A 20914-nucleotide genomic window follows, 5' to 3' on the forward strand; every position below is an offset into this window, starting at 1 on the left:
CACTCACCTGGCGCCTCTCAGCAGATGCAACTTGGCAGCAGGCACAGCCCCTCGCTCTCCGGGGAGCAGCAGGAGCCTGGGGAGCAGGGGTGTCTCGGGGGAAGCAGAGCTCTGCCAGCAGCTGCCCGTGGAAGGGACTGCTGGACTCGCTGCTGTGCCCGCGGAGCTCCCTCCCCTCCAGCCACGTTTCCAGACAACCCTGGAGCAGGGGGTGAGCAAGGAGCACCTGGGCAGGAAGCTGCCACGGTGGCACATGGGGGGGTGGCTGTCCCCTCCAGGCACCAGAGGCTGGAGCAGAGCAGTGCCTGCTCAGACTCAGGGGCTGGGAATGGGGACAAGCACAGAGAGTTCCCAAGTCCAGTGCAGCTCGTGGGGCTCCTGGGGGTCACTGCCAGACCCAGGACAGCTTCTTGCTGCTGGGACCAAGGGAACACCACTGACACCCTGCTGGAACAGCAGCCCTGAAGGAGACCTGGTTACAATGGGGAAAAGCACTGACAAGGGATGTGGGCTCAAACAGATGGAGAAACATCTGCCAGCCTGGAACAGCAGCATTCACAGCTGGAAACCTGCAATGCCCTTGGCAAGCACAACAGGGAGTCCAGGGTATCCTTGGAGAGGCTGAAACCAGAGAATTGCTGGAACCTGCAGGGCAAAAAAACACCACAACCTGCAGAGGGGCCTTGGATCCAGGTAGAAGGCAGCCATGGACCTCTGAGAGCTGGTGTCTTCTGCCCACTCATGGATCCATGCAGAAGTAACTGGCTGCTGCCCCAAAGAGCCCCTGTCTGTCCTGGAGCTCCCCCTGCACAGCCCTTCAGATCCCCAGGAACACCAGGCTGGCTCCAGGCCCCATGACACAGATCATATCCAAAGGGAGACCTTGTCCATCACTGACTGACCTCAGTCCTGCAGGAGTTTGATTAACTTTGCCATGATACTTCCAGTGAAATCTATGTAAGTGCTACTAACAGTAAAAAATAATGATTCTATGTACACACTCAGTCACTTTGCTAGCCATGAGTGTATTTACCTAAGAGTAACTTGTATCAAAGAAATTCATGAAAGCAAAGCCTCAGCATCCTTGTGCTACAGAATCCCACAACAGCCCTTACACCTCCCGGGGGGATTGACCTTCACAGGGTCTGACAGTGATGGCTCCAGCCCCTACACAGTGTCACAAGCCTCTTCTGCCTCACGAGCTGGAAAAATCCAAGCTGCCAAGAAACGGGCAGGACTGAACGTGTGTCTGTCAAACAGAGCGGGGAGAGGGCGGGATGGGGCGGGAGGGGCAGTGCCGGAGGCAGGAGCTCGGGAATGGGGCCCTGGCTGCGGCCGCAGGACCCTCCGCACACCCGGGCTCTGCGCTGCCACGGGAAGGGCTGCGGCGGCCTTACGCATCCTCTACTTCTGTGTGCTCAGGAAGACATCTGGGGAGACTTTGCCCTGATGTTGGAGACAGTCCAAACCCTCGGAATGAGATCAAGGACAAGGGAGAAGTGGCAGGGCAGTGAGGAGCAAGTATGTGCCTCCCTCTCCTGCTTTACTGTCATTTTTAGCTTTCACGTATCAGGAGGACGTGTATTTCTACCTTAAACACCTGAGGAGGGCTGACTGGTTCCCATGGAGCCTTCCATGCTGGAGTTCCACCCCCGGAGCTTCCTGTGTGTGCGGGAGCAGGTTCCCACACACCACCTGGCACAGCCCGCTGAGCTGGGCCCCGCACAGAGCCCTGCTCAAGGCAGCATTTCAGCCCAAGCGCTCCCTGGAGTCACATTCCCTTCCCCTGCAGCTCCTACAGGCAGCTCTGACTTTGTAACACCAATTCCCTCCTTTTCCCACCGGGATTTGGCTGAACGTTCCTTGCATGACTTCCACAGAAACTCAGCTCACAGCAGGCTCAGCCAGGACATGCTGCTGTGTCACCAGGGACCTTCATCCAAACCAAAGCCACCCCACAAGAGGAAAGGGGGCAGGAACAGAAAAACCATTTGCTTTGGTTATTTTTTAATGTTTATAGCCATAAACATTAAAAAATAACCAAAAATCACAAGAAGATGACCAAAATATCCTGCTCAGCACCAGAACCACCATTTTCAAGTGCCAAGCTCACCTTTAAAGCACAGTACCTGGCTTTACAAATTATTTAAGCAAAAATAGTGTAATAATGAGCAAGAATTTAAGAGACTGAGGTTTGGCAAAATTCAGCTGAGAGGGCAACAGGGTCATTTTCTGATACTAAAAAATTTGGGTTTAGATCTATCTCTACCAAAATGAATCCTACAGATTCACTAGAGAATAAAGGGGTCTATAGCATGATGAAAACCATGCTGCTGTGCTCTCCCCGGGCACACACCCCTGCAGTGAATAAGCACAGACCCAAACTCAAGCCATCCAGTCAATAAATAATTTAATGAAGTTACAAGTTCTGCAAGAAACATGATGACAATGGCACCTTCACAGGCCCCGCCCCACGGGCACGGGAGGAGACCCACACCTGCAAGCCACGCGCCACAGTGCCCCAAAGGCCACTGGAGCACACAGATCTTCATAGAAGACATTCCTGCAGGCCCAGGCACACGGACACCTCCGGGTGGGAAACGTGCAGCCCCCACCTGTGCCAGGCAGCTCGTGCTCCAGGGACCATGCATGTGGGGAGAGCCCAGCCCACAGGGACCAAACACCACGACATGGGGACAGTGGGATGAAGAGGGAGGGGGCAGCACAGCTCTGCTGCCAGCCCCGAGGATGACTCTGGTGAGATGAAAGCAGCTTTCAGAAGGGGAGGCGCTTCAACTGCTCATATGTGATAAAAAACTGAAGGGAGCGTCAAGGAATTGGGACAGGTATGAGGCAGCTGCCTGGCAGGGTGGGCAGAGCATTCAGCTGGGCTGGACACCCATCCAGGGAGCTCCTTAAACCCACCCATGCAGCTCCCTGTCCAGGCAGCACAACCTGACCTGCCCAGGTAGAACAGAGCTGGGGCACAGGTGCTGCCAAGACTGGGGAGATGGACCCAGAGCAAACCCAGCCTTGCCCAGACCTCTGGGAAAGGGAAGTGTCTCCAAGCCCACACTGGGAGCTCTTTACAGTGAACTCCCCACCCAGTTTCAGCAGGCAGAATGCTCTGGCTCAGCACACAGCAGCGCTGGTCCTGCAGAGAGTCAGCACCTGCCTCAGCAGCAGAATGTTTCCCACGATTCCCTCCCAAACAGGAGCTCATCCAGGAATCTCCTGCAGCCCAGGCCACGCAAGGTCTCAGCAAAGCCCTCAAGAGGCTCTACAGGAACCATCAGCAGTGCCCATTAGGGTCCCCAGTGCACCCCATCAGGGTGTCAGCTCTGCCCTGCCCTTCCCAGCGGGGGTCTCCCCTTGTCCCACTCCACCACCTCCCAGCAGCATAGGGAAGGATACGATGATGTTCCAGGGACCCAGACGAAGCCAGTTGGGCCAGAAGCCTTTGTAGAGTGCAAAGAAGCCCTCACTCTTCCATGTCTGGGAGGAGAGACAAATGGATGAGGAGACACACCAGGCCCACCTCCCTCCCCAGTGCCACGTGTGTCCCACTGGTCCTGCCCAGCAGCTGCAGGGAGCAGACAGGCCCATGCAAGTGTGTGAAGCATCACTTACAGTCTCTGAACCCAGCTAACTGCATCATGGCCTGAACTTTGTCCCAGGAGGCTGGGAGGATGCTGAGGCTGACAGTGGCCTCAGGAAAGCGACTCTGGGCCCTCTCCCACCTCACTGATGACACACTGCAGGATCTCACTGCTCCCATCAGTGTGGTGCTGAGACCTGGCCAGCCTCCCAGGACAGGGATGTGCCCACCTGTCCCCTCACCTTGACGAGGCCATCCAGAGTGCCCTTGTAGAGCTCGGTGCTGCCCACGATGGCGCGCTGGTTCATCATCCGCGTCCGCACCACGTCCACGGGGTTGGAGGCGATGGCCCCCGCCAGCCCGCACGTGAAGCTGGAACTGCACACACACATCAGGGCAGGGACAGCCCTGGGCACGGCCACTCCCGCTCAGACACACACAAAATACCTTCCACTGGACTTCAGCAAAGGCATTTAGCAATGAACATGAGGTGTACTACCTACTTCTACCTGGAAAAGGGGCAGTGGTGGGGCTGCCACAGGACCCTGTGGGGCTCAGGGGAGGGAAATGCTCAGCTCAGCTAACCCAGACCCTCAACAGAGCCCACAGCTGGTCCCACGGGGCACTGGCAGCCCTGCAAGGGCCCCAGGTGCTGCCCAGGTGACACAGATGTGAAGGCATCCCCTGGGAGTGCACGTCCTTCCCACCAGAGTAAACATTTCTTTGGGAAGGAGGGAGGAAGAGCAAAGACACCAGAAAGGACCACAGAGCTGCCAGTCTCCCCCTCCACAGAGGGTCTAGTGCTCCTCACCCTCACCCCAGCTGGCAAAGCCAATAGAAGCATTGCAGCATTTGCAACATGAAGGTGAAAGAGGATTCCAGTGTTCTCTGCCAGCCCTGCCCAGAGCAGGCTGACTGCAACACTCACTGACTGCTCTGGGTCCTACCAGCTTTGTGCTTGCTCCTCTCTCAAGGCTCTTCCAGCAGGGGCTGCAAGATGACAGGGTCTGGACAGGTGAGGACTGGGGATTAGAGCAGCTTTTGAGGGATTGTTACACGTAGCTACACACGTGGATCTCCTGCCTGGCTCATACTAAGGCACAGATGTGGGGCAACGTTTCTGTCATTAGCCAGCTGAAACCAAGCTGGCATTTCATGTCACCAAAGGATTTCTGCCAGGTCCTCCCCCAAGGAGGGGATGGATTAGTGGTGGCCTTCACAGTGCTGGGGGAACGGTTGGACTCAATGGTCTTGGAGGTCTTATCCAACCTTAATGATTCCATACCTGCTGCTAACTCTGAGCTGTTCCAGCTGACAGAGCAGATCCTTTGGAAGTACTAACCCTGCTCCAGATCCTCTGGAAGCACTAACCTCTTCCCTGCAGCTCCAGAGCCCTCACTCCACGAATGGTCTTTCCCCAGCCCCACCTGGCTCCTCTGCCTCACACAGCCCCCCAAGCCTGCAGGAGGTACTCACACGAAGTGGGCAAAGATGGTGTCCCCCATGAGGCCTGACAGGATCAGATGCTTCTTGGTGATGTCGTAGACTGGCAGCTCCACCCCCACCACGATGGCCGCTCGCTGGGCCGTGGGGACAACACCCTGTGCAGTACAGACATTGTCACCAACTGCAGCCACAGCCCCCAGCTCTTCGCAGGGCCCCCTCCTGACAGCCTTCCCTGCACCCTCCCTGCAAGCACACCACCTGCCTCCCAGCTCTGCTTCAAAGCCAAGGAGGATGTCTCCACCCTGGCAGCGTTATTCCAGCTGGATTAACTCCACACTGCTTCCCTGCTCCCAGCACCAGCACGCGGGAACTAGGCTGTCACCCCCTCAACCTCCTGCACCATTTTCAACACCAGAAAAGATTCTGCCCCACAAGAGCAGCAGTTTAAGGGGCTAGGAGGGGCTCCACCTGCTCCTTGCTGTAAGAACAGCAGAACACCTGCTTCCCTAAGATTTTTCTTAGTTCTGTTGGTGCTCACCCTCCAGAGGCCTCGGGTACCTTCCTGCTGGTAGATGTCAATGAAGCTGCCAATCATCCCACCCTGGAACAAGCTGCCCTGAGCCTGCATTCGGATCTGAAAGAAAGGGAAGAGTCAGCAAGTGGACATCAACACCTGTCCTGACACTGGCACTTGCCCACAGGGCAAGGACACCAGGGACAGCAGCTCCATGGAACTCCTGGGAGAAAGAACAGAACAGCTCAGAGCACACACTGTTCTCCACGTCCCTCTCCCTGCAAACCACAGGGACAAGGATGGCAGCAGGCAGGGGGCAGGGGCAGCAGCAAGGTGGGGGCACAGGAACATGAGGAACAAGGCCTTCCCCCTGAAAGCAATCCCAGAAGGGGGATCTACACAGGGAGAAGAGTGGGGAAGTTCTACAGGCTCTCTGCACAGAGCAGGGCTACCCTGAGCCCAGGGCACCAGACAGTCCCCACTGGGCTGTGCTCACTTCATGTAACAGGCAGGCCCTTGGGGCAGTGCCATGACCAAGGGGACAGGAGCAGCTGGCTCACCTGGCCCAGGTTGGATAACACAGCTCCCACCCCTCACCAGTACAAATGTCATGATCCTTGTTGCCCAGAGAAGCTGTGGCTGCTCCATCCCTGGAAACGTTCCAGGCCAAGTTGGACAAGGTTTGGAGGAACCTGGTCTAGTGGGAGGTGTCCCTGCCCATGGCAGGAGGTGGAAGGAGATGGTTTTTCATGTCCATCCCAACCCAAACCATTCCAGAATTCTATGGTCTTTAAGATCTGTTGTTTTAAACATCTATTAATGACCCTGGGCTTTGGCCCCCGCTCATTAAAAAAAACCAAACAACAGAACTGGTGGTTCAGGGAGCACTGAGCTGCTCCTCCCATGGGTCCCACAGCCAGGCAGGAACAGCCCTTACCTTCAGCACATCTGTGGGATTGGCCAGCGCAGAGGAGATGACCCCCGAGACCACCCCACAGATCACATTGATGAGCAACGTTTCATCTGCAACCAAGGAAAGAAGGTCAGACCCTCACTGGAGGGGCACAGTAGGAGGGAACAAGGGCTGGGTAGAGCAGCTCAGTTCTCAAATCAGACGGTGAAGCTGCAGGAGCAGAGATTGGGCAGGTGCCACAGCCCTTGACAGGTCTGTCCCCACACCTGTCAGGGACAGAAGGTGGCAGCTGAAACACTCAGCAATACACTCTCAGAGGGTCTGACTGATGAGAAGGAAAATCCTGGGACACATGAAAATTGTGAACAATTATCTGAGATTTCTCATTGCAGGGATGAGCCAGGACAGAGGCAGACAGAGAGGGACAACCCAGTGTTTCCCCAGGCCCCCTGGATTTGCCTACACACAGCCACTTGGAGCCAGCTGAGAACTGAGAACAGGCAGGGAGTTAGATGTGATTAGTGCCAGAGAATAACCCCAGATTCCAGGCCCATTGTTAGGGTAGTGGTTACATTGGAAAAACACACAGGCCTTTGCTGGTACTGACCAGGACACTTCCCAGAGGACACCAGGCCACTGGCTGCCCCAGGCCTGTAGGGAGACAAACATTCAGGCATGGAGCTCACAGCAGAAAAGGCTGGAACAGTGAGGGGGGTGTGGGGACTGTGTACACAGACAGAACCAGGCAGGGACAGGCCTTACTAAAGCAGGAAAGCAGCACTGAATGGACCTCTAGAGTCACAGAATCTCCTGAGATGGAAGGGTTCCACAAAGATCATCCAGTCCTGATCGGGCACAGACCCCCAACACTCCCACCCTGTGCCTGGGATTGCTGTTCAAATCCTCCTGGAGCTCTGGCCAACTTGGGGCAGTGCCCCAGCACCCTCATGGGAAAAATACCTTCTCCTGATACCAACCTAAACCTCCCCTGACACAGCTTCATATAGTTAGTATGCTGTATTTCCCCAGCCCATCCCGCTTTCCCAGGCTGGAACAGCGTTACCACATTCCCTCATATCACAGCAGGGATGGAAATCTCACCTGCAGATCTCGGTGCTCCCTCAGGGAACATCCACCAGACTCTTGCTGCTCCACTCCCCAGGCAGGAGCTGCAGAGGGCACAGGTCAAGGGCACTGGTGGAACCTCACCTTTACAGTCAGGGCCAAAGCCAGAGAGCTGGACTGCACAATTCCTATCCAGAATGTGCCTGGCTGTGCCAGGTGAGGCTCAGCTTGGACATCAGGAGGAATTTCTTCATGGAAAGGGTGGACAGGCATTGGCAGGGGCTGCTCAGGGAGATCTGGAATCCCCATCCCTGGAGGTGTCCAAGGAAGGACTGGAGGTGGCACTCAGCGCTCTCGGCTGGGGACAAGGTGGGGATCAGACACTGGTTGGACGTCTTTTCCAACTAAAGGATTCTGTGATTCTCCTATGATTTTGTGAAAGGAAGGAAGCTGGCTGAAAGGAGATGTTTGGGTAGGAACCACAGGCAGTGCAGAGCACAGTGAGGTTCCAATCAGGACTGAATCCAATCCTTGCTCTCACTGACAAACAAAACCACAGCACCCAGTAATGGAGCTCCATTCCTGTGGGAATCTTGGGGTGGAAAGGACAGAGCAAGGAATGAGCAAAACACACAGCCCAGAGTGTGAGGCGGGGGGCTAGGAGGTGCTCACACTGCCCTTCCCAACACTGACCTTCCATGCGATCCACAAAGAGCCGCTTCAGGCTCTGGTAGATCCCGATCTTGATGGTGCCGTAGGACGCCTGTCTCAGCAGTGCCGGGGCGATCCTGAGGGGGATGGACCCTGAGCATCCCTGCAGGCTACCCCGGGCCACTCCCCCACCCGTCCTCACACTGCCGGGCCAGGCACGACCCCGCTGGGGCTCCGAAGAATGCAGCTCTGCCCGGGTTATCCGGGATTGCCCCACACACCCCAGTGCCAGGGGACGGCACCCACGCAGCCCTGGCCTTGCTCCCTGCCTTGGGAAAACCGGGGGACCCCGCTCGGGGGGACAGAGCAGGGAGGGATCCAGGGGGTCACAGCAGCATGCAGGAAACGAGGGGCCGGGATGGGCAGAGAGCAAGGGAGTGAAGGGATGCCGTGAGAGAAGGTGGAAGAGGGGACTCGGGCTGGGGAGGGGGTGCCGGGACAGAGGCAGGGCAGGGCCGGGGTGGACAGAGGGGAAGAACCCGGGTTGGCGGGGCAGACCCGGGAAAGGCAGGGGGAGATGTCGGGGGGTGGGAGAGGTCCCTGGGGCGGGCAGAGGGAGATGTCGGGATGGAGGGGGAACCTGGGACGGGCTGGTGGGGGCGAACATGACAGACGGGGCGATGCTGCAGCCGAAGAGGGAGCCCAGCACAGGCGGTGGGAGCTCCTGAGCCAGAGGGGAAGGACCCGGGGCAGGCGGCGGGGAGGCCCGGGGGGCTGCAAGGAGGCGCCGGGCCGGGTGGAGAACCCGCTGCAGATGGGTGTGTGTCCCGGTACGGACGGATGGGGCGCCGGGGGAAGCGGGACGCGCTGCCGATGGGCCCCGTTGGGCCGGCCCCGGTACTCACCCCGAGTACAGGGCCCGCCCGCCCTCCTCGCGGCAGATGCGGAACAGCGCGTGGAACATGCCCCGGTAGCGCACCTCGCGGAACCGCGCGTCGGTGCTCTGCCCCTGCACCTGCAGCCGCGTCTTGGTGAGGTCCACGGGGAACGTGCCTGCGGGGAGAGCGGGACACCGGCCTCAGCGCCCGCCGGTCCCTGCGCCGGCCCCGCCCGTCCCGGTGCCGCCCGGCCCCCGCGCCTCACCGAACTCGGCCACGATGGAGGCGAGCCCGCCATACACGAAGGGTTTCCAGTTGAGCGCGGACATCGCATGGCGGGCGGACACCGCCGCGCGCGCCGCCGCCACCGGGCCGGGACCGGAACCGGAACCGCGGCCGGAACCGGGCTCTGCTCCGCCGCGCCGCGCGTGCCCCCTGCCGGCCCCGGCGGCGCCGTGCCGGGACGGTGCGAGCCGCGGGGGCTGCCCGCGCCCCAGCCCCGCCGCACGGCCCTCGGCTGCGCGGAGCGGTCCCGGCTTCTCCGGGCAGGAAATTCCCACTTGCGCCCAGAACCGGCACGGAGCCGGACCGCAGGGATTACTCGTTATAGGAACCAAATCCAGCTAAAGCCCCTCCCTTGTCCACCCTGCGAATCCCACGCTCCATCGCTCCGTTTTCCAGCCAAATAAGCCCAAAATAAGCGTAACAAAAAACAGGTGACACCTCCTTCCTGGCCCACAGACAGGAACACTGCTCCCGGGACCAGCTTCTCCCTAACAGGAACTTTTATTAAGAAACCTTTAAACAAATCCATGATAAATCACCCCAACACAGTGATGCAGTGCTATGGATACATCGTGGAATCCAGAAGATGCTGGGTGGGCACAGAGCCCAAACCCGGCCCACGAGGCCAGACAAGACCCCCAGCAGCCTCTACATCCAGTGCGAGGCGACACAGCCCCAGGGGAGTTAGGGAAGGGGAGCGCCCTGCTTCTCCCAGCCTTCACTGCTTGACACCCTCCCCAATTTAAGGACGAACCCCTGTCCCAGCCAGCAGCACGGGCAGCGTGGAGAGCCCTGGCCGTGGGATGATGGGCAAGGGCAAGCTCCCAGGTGAAAGGTCCAGCCATGGCATCCCAGGAGCCTGGAGCAGGTTTGGGCAGGCTCGGAGCCTCCCTCACCCTCAACGCTCACCCAGGGCTCAGCAGCGACCAGAGTCTCTGCCAGAGCCCCGCTCCCTGTGCCTGGAATGGGGCTCCCGAGATCTGCCTCCCCTGGGGGACGCGTCTTGCCGGCTGCTGTGCCCATCGCCCCTCCTGCCAGCCTCCTCCCTCTTCTCCCGCTCATCCCAGGAGCCGCTCTGGCCCCTTTGCTCGCGGCAGCTCTTGTCCCCCCTGCTGTCCGAGTGCCGCTGGTGCCGCCGCTGCTCCTCATCCCGCTGCGTCCTGCTCCCGGCGCTGCCGCCGGCATAGCGCTCGTACCCGGGGTCCTCCTTCTCCTTCTTGATCTTGATCCTGGGATGGGGCTCCTCCGTGCTCACCCGCTTCCCAGCCTGTGGGCTCGACTTTGACCGTTCTGCTCTGCTCCGCTGCTTCTCTGGAACTAGGGTTCACACTTCGGGATGGACCAAGCTCCAGGAGCAGCTTGCTCCCCATGGCTCCCCTGGCACCATCCCAACTCATCTTCTACTAGAAATTCTCCCCCTCCACCCAATTTCCCAGCCTGCTTCCCCCTCAGGGAGATCCCAGTTCACTTCCAATCACAACTTTTTCTCATCCAGCTGCAGCCACCCCACTTTTCTCTTTAACATTCACATCATGCTCTTCCCAGCAACGCTGGGCATTTCCACACCACCTGGAATGCTGAGAACTTCCAACTTCCCTTTCATTCCCTTTCCTCAGTAATACTGTGATCCACTTTGTGGAAATTACCTCTCCAGACCCAAGGACTCTTCCTTCATGGCTCTCCTTCTTCTCCCTCATTTTTGAGCATCTCCCCAGCACTCTGTAGCAACACCTTATTCCCACCCTCATTTTGTGCCCGTTTTTGTTCCTCCAACCTTCTCTCTATGCAGACTCCAGCCCCCAAACCCTACCATGGGCACGCCCACCTGGGATCCAGCCCGTCAGGAACACTCTTCACCTTTCTGCTTTTTCACGGGCACATCCTCATCCTCAGACGCGGAGTCAGAAGAGGTGTGAGGTGGCGTTTTGACCCCGCAGCCCTTGGCATGGAGGGCTCTAGTCACGTCATCCCAGTCCTCAGACTCCTTCGGGGGGCGGTAGTTGGCCACGTGGTCCACGCGGATGGTCCGTCCCTTGATCTGCGGGGCCGGGCCGTCACCGCCGGCTCGCGGCTCCCAGGGCCGCTGCCGACGCGAGGGAGCACTCGGGGAGCCAGGGCACCACCTGAGCTCCACTCACCTTGATCCCATTGAAGTTATCCACAGCCAGGATGGTGCTTCTCTGGTCCTCATAGCACAGGAAGCAGAAGCCCTTGGACTTCCCGGTCTTCTTGTCGCGCACGAGGTTGATGTTGACGATCTCGCCGTACCTGTGACACACACCCCGTCAGCACGGCGGCAGCGCCCGCGGCGGCGGGGCCGGGGCTGCGGCACTTACTGCGAGAACACGCAGATGACATCGCCCTCGGTCAGCGCGTAGTGCAGCCCGCCTGCGGGGACAGCGGAGGGAAGGAACGGGTCAACAGCACCAGCACCAGCACCGGCACCGGCCCCGCACCGGTACCGGCCCCGGCCCCTAGCCCGGCCCGTACCCACAAAGATCCAAGCGCTGTCCTTGTACTCCGCGTGCCACGACACCGCCTCCTGCACGCCCAGCTCCGCCTCCCGCGCGTTCAGCTCATTGATCAGCTTCACCTTCGTCAGGGGGCTGCGGGCGAAGCACCATCAGCACCGGCACGGGCGGGACAGGGCCGAGCGCGGCCCGAGCCCCACGCCCCCACACCTACTTCATGGCGGCGGCAGCGCGCACTGCGCCTGCGCGCGGCGGCGCCCCGCCCCGAGCCGAGACGGACGTAGGCGGGAGCAGCCGAGTCGACCGATTATAGCCGAGTGGGGCCGAGTCCGGCCGATTGTAACCGAGTCAGGGCAATAATTACCGAGATAGCCCGAGCACGGCCGAACAGGGCCGATTGCAGCCGAACCGCGCCGATTTTTGTAGCCGAACCGAGCCGATTGTGGCCGAGCCGGTCAGAGGCGATGGCGGCCGCCCGGGCTGAGGCGCAAAGCAAGAGGCGGAGCGCAGGGGGCTCAGAGCCTTTATTGGGGTCCGGGCGGTCCCGCTCAGCACGGGCACGAGCCTTTCCCGCCGGCCTCGTCCAGCCGCCGCGGGTGCGGCTGGGGCTGCGCCGGCCAGCGCTCCGTGTCCCGGCAGGGCAGCGAGCGCTGCGCCTTCAGCCGGCACACCAGGCACATGAAAATCGCGTCCACGTTCTGGCTTTCCTGTGGGTCCTTGGCCGAGGTCTCAAACAAAAGCATGTTGTGAGCGTCGGCGAACTTGAGGGCCAGGCTGGATGGCACCTGGATGAGGTCTTTCAAGTCACACTTGTTCCCCACGAGCACCCTGGGGACGAGCGCGGGCACCGCGTGCCCGTTGCACTCCTCGATCCACGTCTTGAGGTTGGTGAAGGAGCTCATCTTGGTCACGTCGTACACGAAGACCACGGCGTGCACGTTGCGGTAGTAGTGCTCCACCATGCTCTTCCGAAACCTCTCCTGGCCAGCTGTGTCCCACACTTGCACCTGGGAAATGAAGCAGACAAGAAAAGACGCTACAGAAGCGTGGAGCGTGGCCCTGGCAGGCCATGGGGAGGGCGTTGCAGGAGGACTTCCTGCTGTCCGGGTTTCAGAGGGTCCCAGCATGGTTTGGACTGGAAGGCAACTTAAAGATCATGCAGTCTACCCCCCTGCTGTGGGCAGGGACACGTTTCACTATCTCAGGTTGCTCCAAGGTTGCTCCCTGTCCAACCTGGCCTTGAACACCTCCAGGGATCCAGAGGCAGCCACAGCTTCTGTAGGCAACCTGTGCCAGGGCCTCCCCATCCTCACAGCCAAGAATTGCTTCACAATATCCAATCTAAACCTGCCCTCCTTCAGTTTAAGGCCATTGTCCTGTCCCTCCATCCCTCCATTGTCCCAAGTCCCTCTCTGGCTCTCTTGGAGTCCTTTCAGGCACTGGAAGGGGATCTAAGGTCTCCCCCAAGGCTTCTCTTCTCCAGGCTGAAAAACCGCTGCTCTCCCAGCCTGACTTTAGAAGGGCTGCAAAGAAGCCCTCAGAGCATCTTTGCAGCCTCCTCTGGACTCATTCCAACAGATCCATTTCTATTTGTGCACCAAATCCTACGCCATGAATGAGAATGCTGACAATTTCACAGAGGAAAAGAGAAGATGAGCAGGGAGAGCCACCCTTTATGTAGGAGTGCAGTGGGAGGGCCAGGAGCTCTGTGGGGAAGGGTGAACTCACGGGGGAGGACTAAAAACCAGAACATCATAGATGACATTGTAGGGGGTCTCTGCTACAGACCACCTGGCCAGGAAGAACAAGCAGATGAGGTGCTCTGTGGACAGTGAGCCTTGTGTTTGCAGCCCTGTTTCTCACACAGAACTTCAGCCACCCCAACATCTCATGGAAGGACAGCACAGCAGGGCACAGGCAATCCAGAACATTCCAGGACATCACTGATGACAACTTCCTAACCCAAGTGACAGAGATGCCAGAAGGCCTCTGGGCTGGATGAGCAGACAATGAGGTGGATTGGGAACTGGCTGAATGTCTGGGCCTGGACAGTGCTGGTCAGTGACACAAAGTCTGGATGAGCACTGGAACCAGCAGAGTGCCCCAGGGGTCAGTCTGGGTTCTCCTGGTAATGTTCTGTAGCCTGGAAGTGGCAATTTCCAAGATAATCCAAATTGCCCTGTACCCATGGAGACAGTACCTGCCTCCAGAGTCTTTTCAATTGAAAAATGCTGGGAAAGTGGAGCTGCTGCTCAGTCCTTTCAGGGCCAGTCTCTCCCAGGCAGAGCAAGAAAAGGAGGTTCCTTGTCCCACCTCTCACCTCCTCTCCAGGATACATATCCCAGGAAAAGGTGGGTTTGCTGCACCACCTCCCGCTCCTGCCCACTGGAGCTCAAATAATATCCAAAGGTAGAAAACATGGCAACATTTTCTGGATAGTGGCAGCAGACAGGCTCCATGCCAGCCTGCACCACAGCTCACACCAGCATGGCTCCGTGGGGCTGGACAGAGCTGGGGAGGGCAGGGAGGATGAGCACCTCTACAGAAGAGAGGGAAAAACATTCATGGACAGCCTAGAAGCACAGCTAAAGCTCTCACCCGCCAACACAAGGTCGGGTTTCATTGTGAGTTCAACTTTTGATCAGCCATCTGTCAGTACAGCAGTGATGTTTGTTCTTCCAGCACCAGCCTCAGGGGCTGCAGGTGCTGATCCCCACAGCTGTGCAGGCCAAGCTCCACCACAAACTCTGCTCCCACTTGGTTTCCTACCAATGCCAGATTTGCTCTGACACACCAACCAGAGCTCTTCAGGTCTGGGCTGATCATTCTTTACAGGTGTCACACCAGCCTTCATATGAAAATTCATCCTGCTGCAATCGCAGTTCCAATGTAGCTGGAGCAGGTTCCTGCACCGCTGCTGCCACAGCAGCCAAGCCTGCTGCCGCTGGCCTGTGTGACCTCTCAGTGTGGCTGCTGCCAGCCCACCGCCCTCTGCCCCCCAGACCCCCTGGCCGTGGCACAGACTCCTGTCCCCCATCCCACCACAGCTCTACCCCTCCGCCGGTCCAGTGTCCGGAGCTGGAGCCACCCCAATGCTGCGAGGATCCAGCTGTGCCCATCGCAAGGGTGGTGGTGACTCACCCCGAGCCCTGGCTTCTGATCTCTGCATGCTCAAGCCAACCCCAGAAATAGTGACAAGGCAGCAGGGACTGGTTCAGGGCCATCTCTGCAACACAGGCACGAGAATTCCTCCCTGGCCCTGTTCCCTCCCTCCAACTGGGATGAAAGGAAAAGCCCCCGGAGGGGTTTGGCACGAGGCAGGGATGGGGACCGGCTGCCATCGCTGCTGGGGCTGCTGCCGGCCAGATCAGGGCCGGTGCAGGGCCCACCGGGGACAGAGCGGGGCTCACGGGGATAGAGCGAGGCCCACTGGAACCGGTGTGGAACCCACCAGGGCCGGTGTCGGACCCACTGCGGCCTTAGCGGGTCCCCCCGGGGCCGGTGTCAGCCAGCCCGGAGCCGGCGCGGGGCCCACCTTGATGCGCTCCCCCTCGATCTCCACCGTCTTCTCGCGGAAGTCCACGCCGATGGTGGCCTCGGTCTTGCCGGGGAAGGTGCCCCCGCAGAAGCGGAAGGTCAGGCACGTCTTGCCCACATTGGAGTCTCCGATCACGATGATTTTGAAGATGCGGGTCTGTACGTAGGGCTCCAGCGCGGGGTCGGGGCCCGGCGGTCGCCCGCCGCCGCCGCCCGCCGCCATCCCTCCCGCACCGCTGCCGCCTCACCGGCTCATAGGGGCGCGTCGCCCCGCGGACCGGCACCGGCACAGCTCCGGATAGCGGCACCGGCACCGCTCGTCTCCGCCCCACACCCCGGCTACGGCACTGCTCGTCCCCGCCCCGCGGACCGGCACCGGCACAACACGGCTCCACCCCACGCACCGGCACCGGCGCAGCCCCGCCCCACACACGGCACTGCTACGGCACTGCACGGTCCCGCCCCGCGGACCGGCACCGGCACAACACGGCTCCACCCCACGCACCGGCACCGGCGCAGCCCCGCGTAGCGGCACCGGCGCAGCCCCGCCCCACACACGGGCTACGGCACTGCACGGTCCCGCCCCGCGGACCGGCACCGGCACAGTCCCACGTACCGGGACCGGCACCACACGGTTCCGCCCCCCGCAGCGGCACCGGCACCGGCACCGCGCGGCTCCGCCCTACGCTCCCGGCTCTGGCACCGGCACCGACCCGGCTCAGAGCTCCGGCCCCGGGCCAGCCCTGCGCCAAGCCACAGACCGGGGACCGAGTGCCTTCAGCCCGGGCCGGCGAGGGCATTCCCAGCGGAGCGGCAGCGACCGGCAGGGCTGCGGGCAGAGGGCCTGTCCCCTCCCGGAGGGAGCAAGAGACCGAGGGGCACAGCGAGGCGGGACCAAGCAGGGGGGGACACCAACACCCGCACGTTCCCAGTGCCAAGAGGTGCCAGCGGGATCACAACCGCCGGTGCCAGATGATCCTCTTCATGTCCAGCCGGGCAGCCACAGTCCCCGTGTGCCAGCATCAGAGACCAGGAAGGGGATGTGTCCCTCCTGCTCCAAGGAACAGGGCAGTGGGGAGCCAGCACCCACGGCACGAGGGCGCGGGGGCTGCACCGCACACAAGGATTGCAGAAGTGAGGGGAGCAGGAGACAATCTGCAGGAGGAGAGCCATGGCAGGAGGGGATGAGGGGACTCAGGTCAGCTGGAATGGGACAGCATCAGGCAGTGGCACAGCAACAGTGGCATGGGGACCGATGGGAACGTGGGGCAGAGCCCCAGGGGCTGCAATGCTCCTGCTCACACAGCCCAGGCGATCCCAAAAGAACCAGACCCTCAAAGATGGAAGATGACTCCTCCAATGCTAGCATTGATGGGACCTGCAGGAGCCAGAGGCTGGGAAGGATTTACCAGAGACCCCCAATGGTCTCTGGACTCCAGAGTGTCAGTGCTCATCTGCTTCCAGCAGCATGGACATGAAACAGTGTGCACTAAGACTTGCAGCAGGTGGAAAAGCCTCAGAAAGCTGAGTCTGATGAAACACATCCCCCCCTTTCCCATTCTGGTAATGTCTGCAGGTCCTGCACTGCTCAATGAGACACTGTCTGACCATGGCACTGTCCCGCTCTAGGAATAAAGAGCAGCCACACAGGATTGTCCCCATCGAGGCTCACTCAGACTAGTTTTGGCCCACAAAGGGAGCTCAGTTGAGAGACCCAATGGGCACCACGGCCCCACAGAACCATTTCTGACCACCCCCAGCTACTTCTGACCTGGCCAAACACCTGTGGACCAAAAGTGAGATGAGGACATTGCAGAACAACCCTTCATACATCTCCCTCTCCAAGGACAAAACACCAAGGAGACCCAGGACCAAGCCCATCTCTCCTCAGGGCTTGCTTGATCTTCCCTGCTCAGGCCAGTTTCCCACCCTCCCACACCACCATGGAAGGAAAGTGCTTTTAATAATGTTTTCCAGGAATTCCTGGAAGTTTTTATTCACAGAAGCTGTTTGTCAGGGACATGAGCTTCTTGCTTTCTCTTCTTCATAATTTCCAACTTGCCTAGCTTGTGGAACAAGATGCCAGTGTCAGGTCCGAGCTGCCTCCCCTCAAAAGGACATGGTTTTCCATCATAGCGTGCCAGGAATGTCAGACCAGAGAGACCCCTCTCTCCTGGCCTGACAGCCAGCCGGGACAGCAGTTTGTCTGCCATGAGTGGCACCACAGGCTGCAGGAGCGTCCCGTACACGCGCAGGCACTCCAGCGTGACGTGGAGGATGGTGTCCAGCCAGAGCTGCTCTGCAGCATCCTTTCGGTCAAGTTTCCAAGGCCTGTGCCTCTGGAAGAAGCCATTGGTCTGCCTCACACACTGGGCAATGCATTCCAAAGCCTTGTAGATCTGGAAGCCTTCGAAATAACTGTCCACCTGCGCAGGCAGGGAGGCCACTGCTGCCACAAGCTTGTAGTCCTCAGCACACGCCCTGCCTGTGCCTCTTGCCTCTCTGGAATCCAGGAGCTTTGGGAAAAAGGGCTCTGAGAAGCATGGGTAGGTGTTGCTGGGGTTAATGCTGGGGGCTGTTGAGCGATTCAGCAGCCCCCCGAGCGCATCTGCCAGCTCTGAATTCACCAACTTCACCACCTTCTCATCATAGTAGTCACAATCCCTCTCTGGGACGCCCTGCCGCAGCAGGAAGTACCGGAACCCATCCACGCCGTACTGCCCCATGCACACGCTGGGGTCCACCACATTGCCCAGGCTCTTGGACATCTTCTGGCCCCGCACAGTCCAGTGGGAGTGCACCAGGATGCGCTCGGGGGGCTCCAGCCCTGCTGCCAGCAGCAGCGCCGGCCAGTACAGCGCATGGAACTTGAGGATGTCCTTGCCCACAACGTGGTGCACGGCTGGCCACCACGCACCGTGGCTCTCAGGATACCCCACCACGCTCAGGTAGTTCACCAGGGCATCCACCCAGACGTAGATGGTCTGTGTGGGGTCACTGGGCACGGGGATGCCCCACTGCAGCCGGTTTCGCTCGCGGGACACCGACAAGTCTGGCAAGTCCTCGTCCAGCCAGCGGAGCACGCACTGGTAGAAAGGGTCAGGAAAAATGGCACGTGGGTTGTCCCGAAGCCAGTTCTGCAAGGGATTCCGAAATGCTGAGAGCCTGAACATGTAATTCTCCTCCTTGGTCCAGTGCACCTGGGACAGCAGGAGAGGAAAGGATTATGGCCCCAAGAACAGGCTGACAATTTGCACACACCCTTCTCAGCATGGGGCTGTTGCACACTCCCGTGTCTGGGTGTCCTCTCATGCCATGGGAAGCTGTCAGCACCTCTCCATGACTAGAAGCAACCTTCTTACCCAAGATACTGCCTCCTTGGGATCCCCAGGAACACACCTGAGGACTCAGGCACCTGGGATGGTTCAGCATCCTGCTTCTAAAAACACTTGTAAGCTTGGGAAGGAACACCTTTCCACCTGTCAGGCTGATGTGACATCAGAAAGGAGTTAGGGAGATGAGAATGCACCTTCTTAACAACATAGTTTTGCAATAATAGTGGAAAATCATGAAAAGACAAAATAACACTAAATCCTGCCCTACTGCTACTCCCGGTGCCTGCCTTTGCTCTCCTAGGGCCATACTCTTTTTCCTCAGTTTATGCTTTAATGCGTCTAAGTCACTAACTTTGTTTGCTTACAGCACTGACAGCACTTCTCCCCCACAGTTAAATCCATTAAATGACACATTTAGCTAAACCAGTGAAAACGTGGTGGGTGGATGTGGTACGAGTGAGCTGTGTAAGGCACTCAGGGATCCATGGCTGGGTCAGCAATCTTGCAGTGCACAAGGAAGACCTGAAGAGCATCATCAAAGACAAGCTGTACATCCTCAGCTCCAGGCTCCATCGGATGCCAGAACCCACTCACTCACTCACTCACTCACCAGAAGTCTGGGGTTTATGGCATCTGCAAATTCGTCCTTTTCCTTCACAAAATTCCCAAGGAACAAACTGCCCAACTGCCTCTTTCAAGTTGGAAATAAACCCCCCCATTCCTTCTCACCACACTGCAAGAGCTTCTCTGCTCCATGCACAGTCCTGTTTCCTTGGACAGTTCAACACATAGGCGAGGCCAGGAACTGTTCTCAGGGTATTCTTGACTTTAAAGTCTGCTGATGGTTTTAAGTCTAAAGAACGATTACTTTGCCTGGAAATTTATCTTTTCCCCAATTATCTTAGGTGCTTTCTCAAGAATTACTATTTGCCAATATAGCCTTTTCTGTGTGGACCAACACTCCCACATCCCAGCCTCATACAAATAGCACAGCATAACCTGTGCTGAGCTCTGAGCAGGATTATCTGTAGTTGCTGGATTAAATCATGTAACTCCACACCTTCCAAGAAAACAGTGGCACAGAGATGCTTGGGAAGGTACTACACTCCTGGGTATGCCCATTCTGGCTGACCACAGGCAGGTGATGTTACAGTGCTTTAGGCAGGGCCAAAACCCATTTAGGAGATTGGTGAGCGTCCAAAGGCCAAACTGAACTCTCACAAAACAGGTCTGAAAGTCGGAGCCCCTCAGTGAAATACACCCTTATCCTCCTGTTCAGCTTCTGTCGTCACTCCTGTAGAACACCATTCCCAGGACAACAGCCTGTGGACTCAGAAGGGGCTGAATCCTTCCTGTTGCACATAGCTGCAATGTGCAATGTGCACCTGCCAGGTGGGGTCTGCCCACTCTCTGACACTCCACTGAAATACAGGTGAGTCTCAGCCAACACAAATTAATAAATGGCTACGGGAAGCATTGAACACCCCAAATCTGGCAAGAGCAGCGCAGCAGGTGAGCACGCAGCGCTCCTGCAGCCTGTTACCTCGTGGCCGGTCTCCAAGGACACCTTGCAGGGGCGGCCCTGGGCGTCTGTGCCCTCGGCCAGCTGGCTCTCGGGCAGGAAGCTCTCCTCGGGCGTGCAGTACCAGCCCTCGTAGGAGCCCTTGTAGAGCACCCCTCCATCGCGGAGGGCACCCCAGAAGTGCCTCACGGCTCGCTGGTGCCGGGGCTCGCTGGTGCGCGTGAAGTCGGTGTAGGCGACGCCGGCCTGGGTCAGGGCCTGGCGGAAGAGCCCCGAGACCCGCTCGCAGAGCTCCGCCGGCGACGTCCCCGCCGCGGCCGCGGCCTGCTGGATCTTCAGCCCGTGCTCGTCCGTCCCTGAAACGGAGAGAGGCCGCGGGGCCGTGGGGAGAGGCCGGAGCCCGCGGCCCCGCGGGGACACAGGGGTCTGGGGACACGGGGAGGGGGGTCAGCCCCGGCAGAAGGGGTCATCCCGGGGGAGGGGTGCGGACCGGGGGTCTCGCTGACCCGTGCAGAGCCGCGCCGGGCCGGCGGCGCGCAGGCGGCGGTGGCGGAGCAGCGCGTCGGCCAGCAGCGCCGAGTAGAGGTGCCCGATGTGCGGCGGCCCGTTCGCGTAGAAGATGGGGGTGGACAGCAGCAGGCGGCGGCCGGGCCCGGTGGCGGCGGCGCGGCGGAGCGGGCGCGGGAGGCGGCGGGGCGG

The 20914-nt window shown here is 59.3% G+C and overlaps 4 protein-coding genes across 4 annotated transcripts in view; all 4 read right to left on the minus strand.

The window, feature by feature from the left end:
• Positions 1-2388: 2388 nt before the first annotated feature.
• SLC25A14 (solute carrier family 25 member 14) lies at positions 2389-9491 on the minus strand. Its single transcript, XM_039731217.1, has 9 exons — positions 9331-9491; positions 9093-9240; positions 8230-8324; positions 6496-6581; positions 5583-5678; positions 5075-5199; positions 3841-3976; positions 3415-3495; positions 2389-2817 (listed from the first exon to the last, which is right to left on the minus strand). The coding sequence occupies exons 1-9, from the start codon at positions 9392-9394 to the stop codon at positions 2776-2778; spliced, it is 873 nt and encodes a 290-aa protein (XP_039587151.1). The 5' UTR covers positions 9395-9491; the 3' UTR covers positions 2389-2775.
• Positions 9492-9827: 336 nt separating this feature from the next.
• Positions 9828-12166, minus strand: RBMX2 (RNA binding motif protein X-linked 2; the record flags this gene model as incomplete). Its single annotated transcript, XM_039731097.1, has 6 exons — positions 9828-10667; positions 11208-11388; positions 11489-11618; positions 11687-11738; positions 11841-11956; positions 12036-12166. Coding segments are annotated over 6 exons (1011 nt in total), but the record flags the coding sequence as incomplete, so codon positions are not given.
• Positions 12167-12328: 162 nt separating this feature from the next.
• RAB33A (RAB33A, member RAS oncogene family) lies at positions 12329-15764 on the minus strand. The gene is made up of 2 exons (XM_039731218.1): positions 15357-15764; positions 12329-12828 (listed from the first exon to the last, which is right to left on the minus strand). Exons 1-2 carry the CDS (start codon positions 15579-15581, stop codon positions 12370-12372), a joined length of 684 nt encoding a protein of 227 aa, XP_039587152.1. The 5' UTR covers positions 15582-15764; the 3' UTR covers positions 12329-12369.
• A 1552-nt stretch (positions 15765-17316) lies between these two features.
• The window catches only part of MARS2 (methionyl-tRNA synthetase 2, mitochondrial), a 3808-nt gene continuing 210 nt past the window's right edge, over positions 17317-20914 (minus strand). Inside the window, exons 2-4 of the mRNA XM_039731098.1 lie at positions 20722-20914; positions 20237-20571; positions 17317-18558 (exon numbers count right to left, since the gene is read on the minus strand). Coding sequence (XP_039587032.1) covers positions 17356-18558; positions 20237-20571; positions 20722-20914 — 1731 coding nt within the window. The 3' untranslated portion in view covers positions 17317-17355. The remainder of the gene's footprint in view (positions 18559-20236; positions 20572-20721) is intronic.

The sequence above is a fragment of the Passer montanus genome, unplaced genomic scaffold (genome assembly GCF_014805655.1).
Source record: "Passer montanus isolate IOZ18808 unplaced genomic scaffold, ASM1480565v1 scaffold76, whole genome shotgun sequence".
Classification (NCBI taxonomy): Eukaryota; Metazoa; Chordata; class Aves; order Passeriformes; family Passeridae; genus Passer; species Passer montanus.

Excerpts from the sequence above, each read along its gene's own strand:
- SLC25A14 (XM_039731217.1), bottom strand. The coding sequence starts at position 9,394 with ATGTCCGCGCTCAACTGGAAACCCTTCGTGTATGGCGGGCTCGCCTCC. Across the intron at positions 9,241-9,330 it reads CTCCATCGTGGCCGAGTTCG|GCACGTTCCCCGTGGACCTC; the intron begins GTGAGGCGCGGG and ends CTCTCCCCGCAG. Across the intron at positions 5,679-6,495 it reads ATCCCACAGATGTGCTGAAG|ATCCGAATGCAGGCTCAGGG; the intron begins GTAAGGGCTGTT and ends CCTTTCTTTCAG.
- RAB33A (XM_039731218.1), bottom strand. The coding sequence starts at position 15,581 with ATGGCGGCGGGCGGCGGCGGCGGGCGACCGCCGGGCCCCGACCCCGCG. Across the intron at positions 12,829-15,356 it reads TCGAGGGGGAGCGCATCAAG|GTGCAAGTGTGGGACACAGC; the intron begins GTGGGCCCCGCG and ends TTCATTTCCCAG.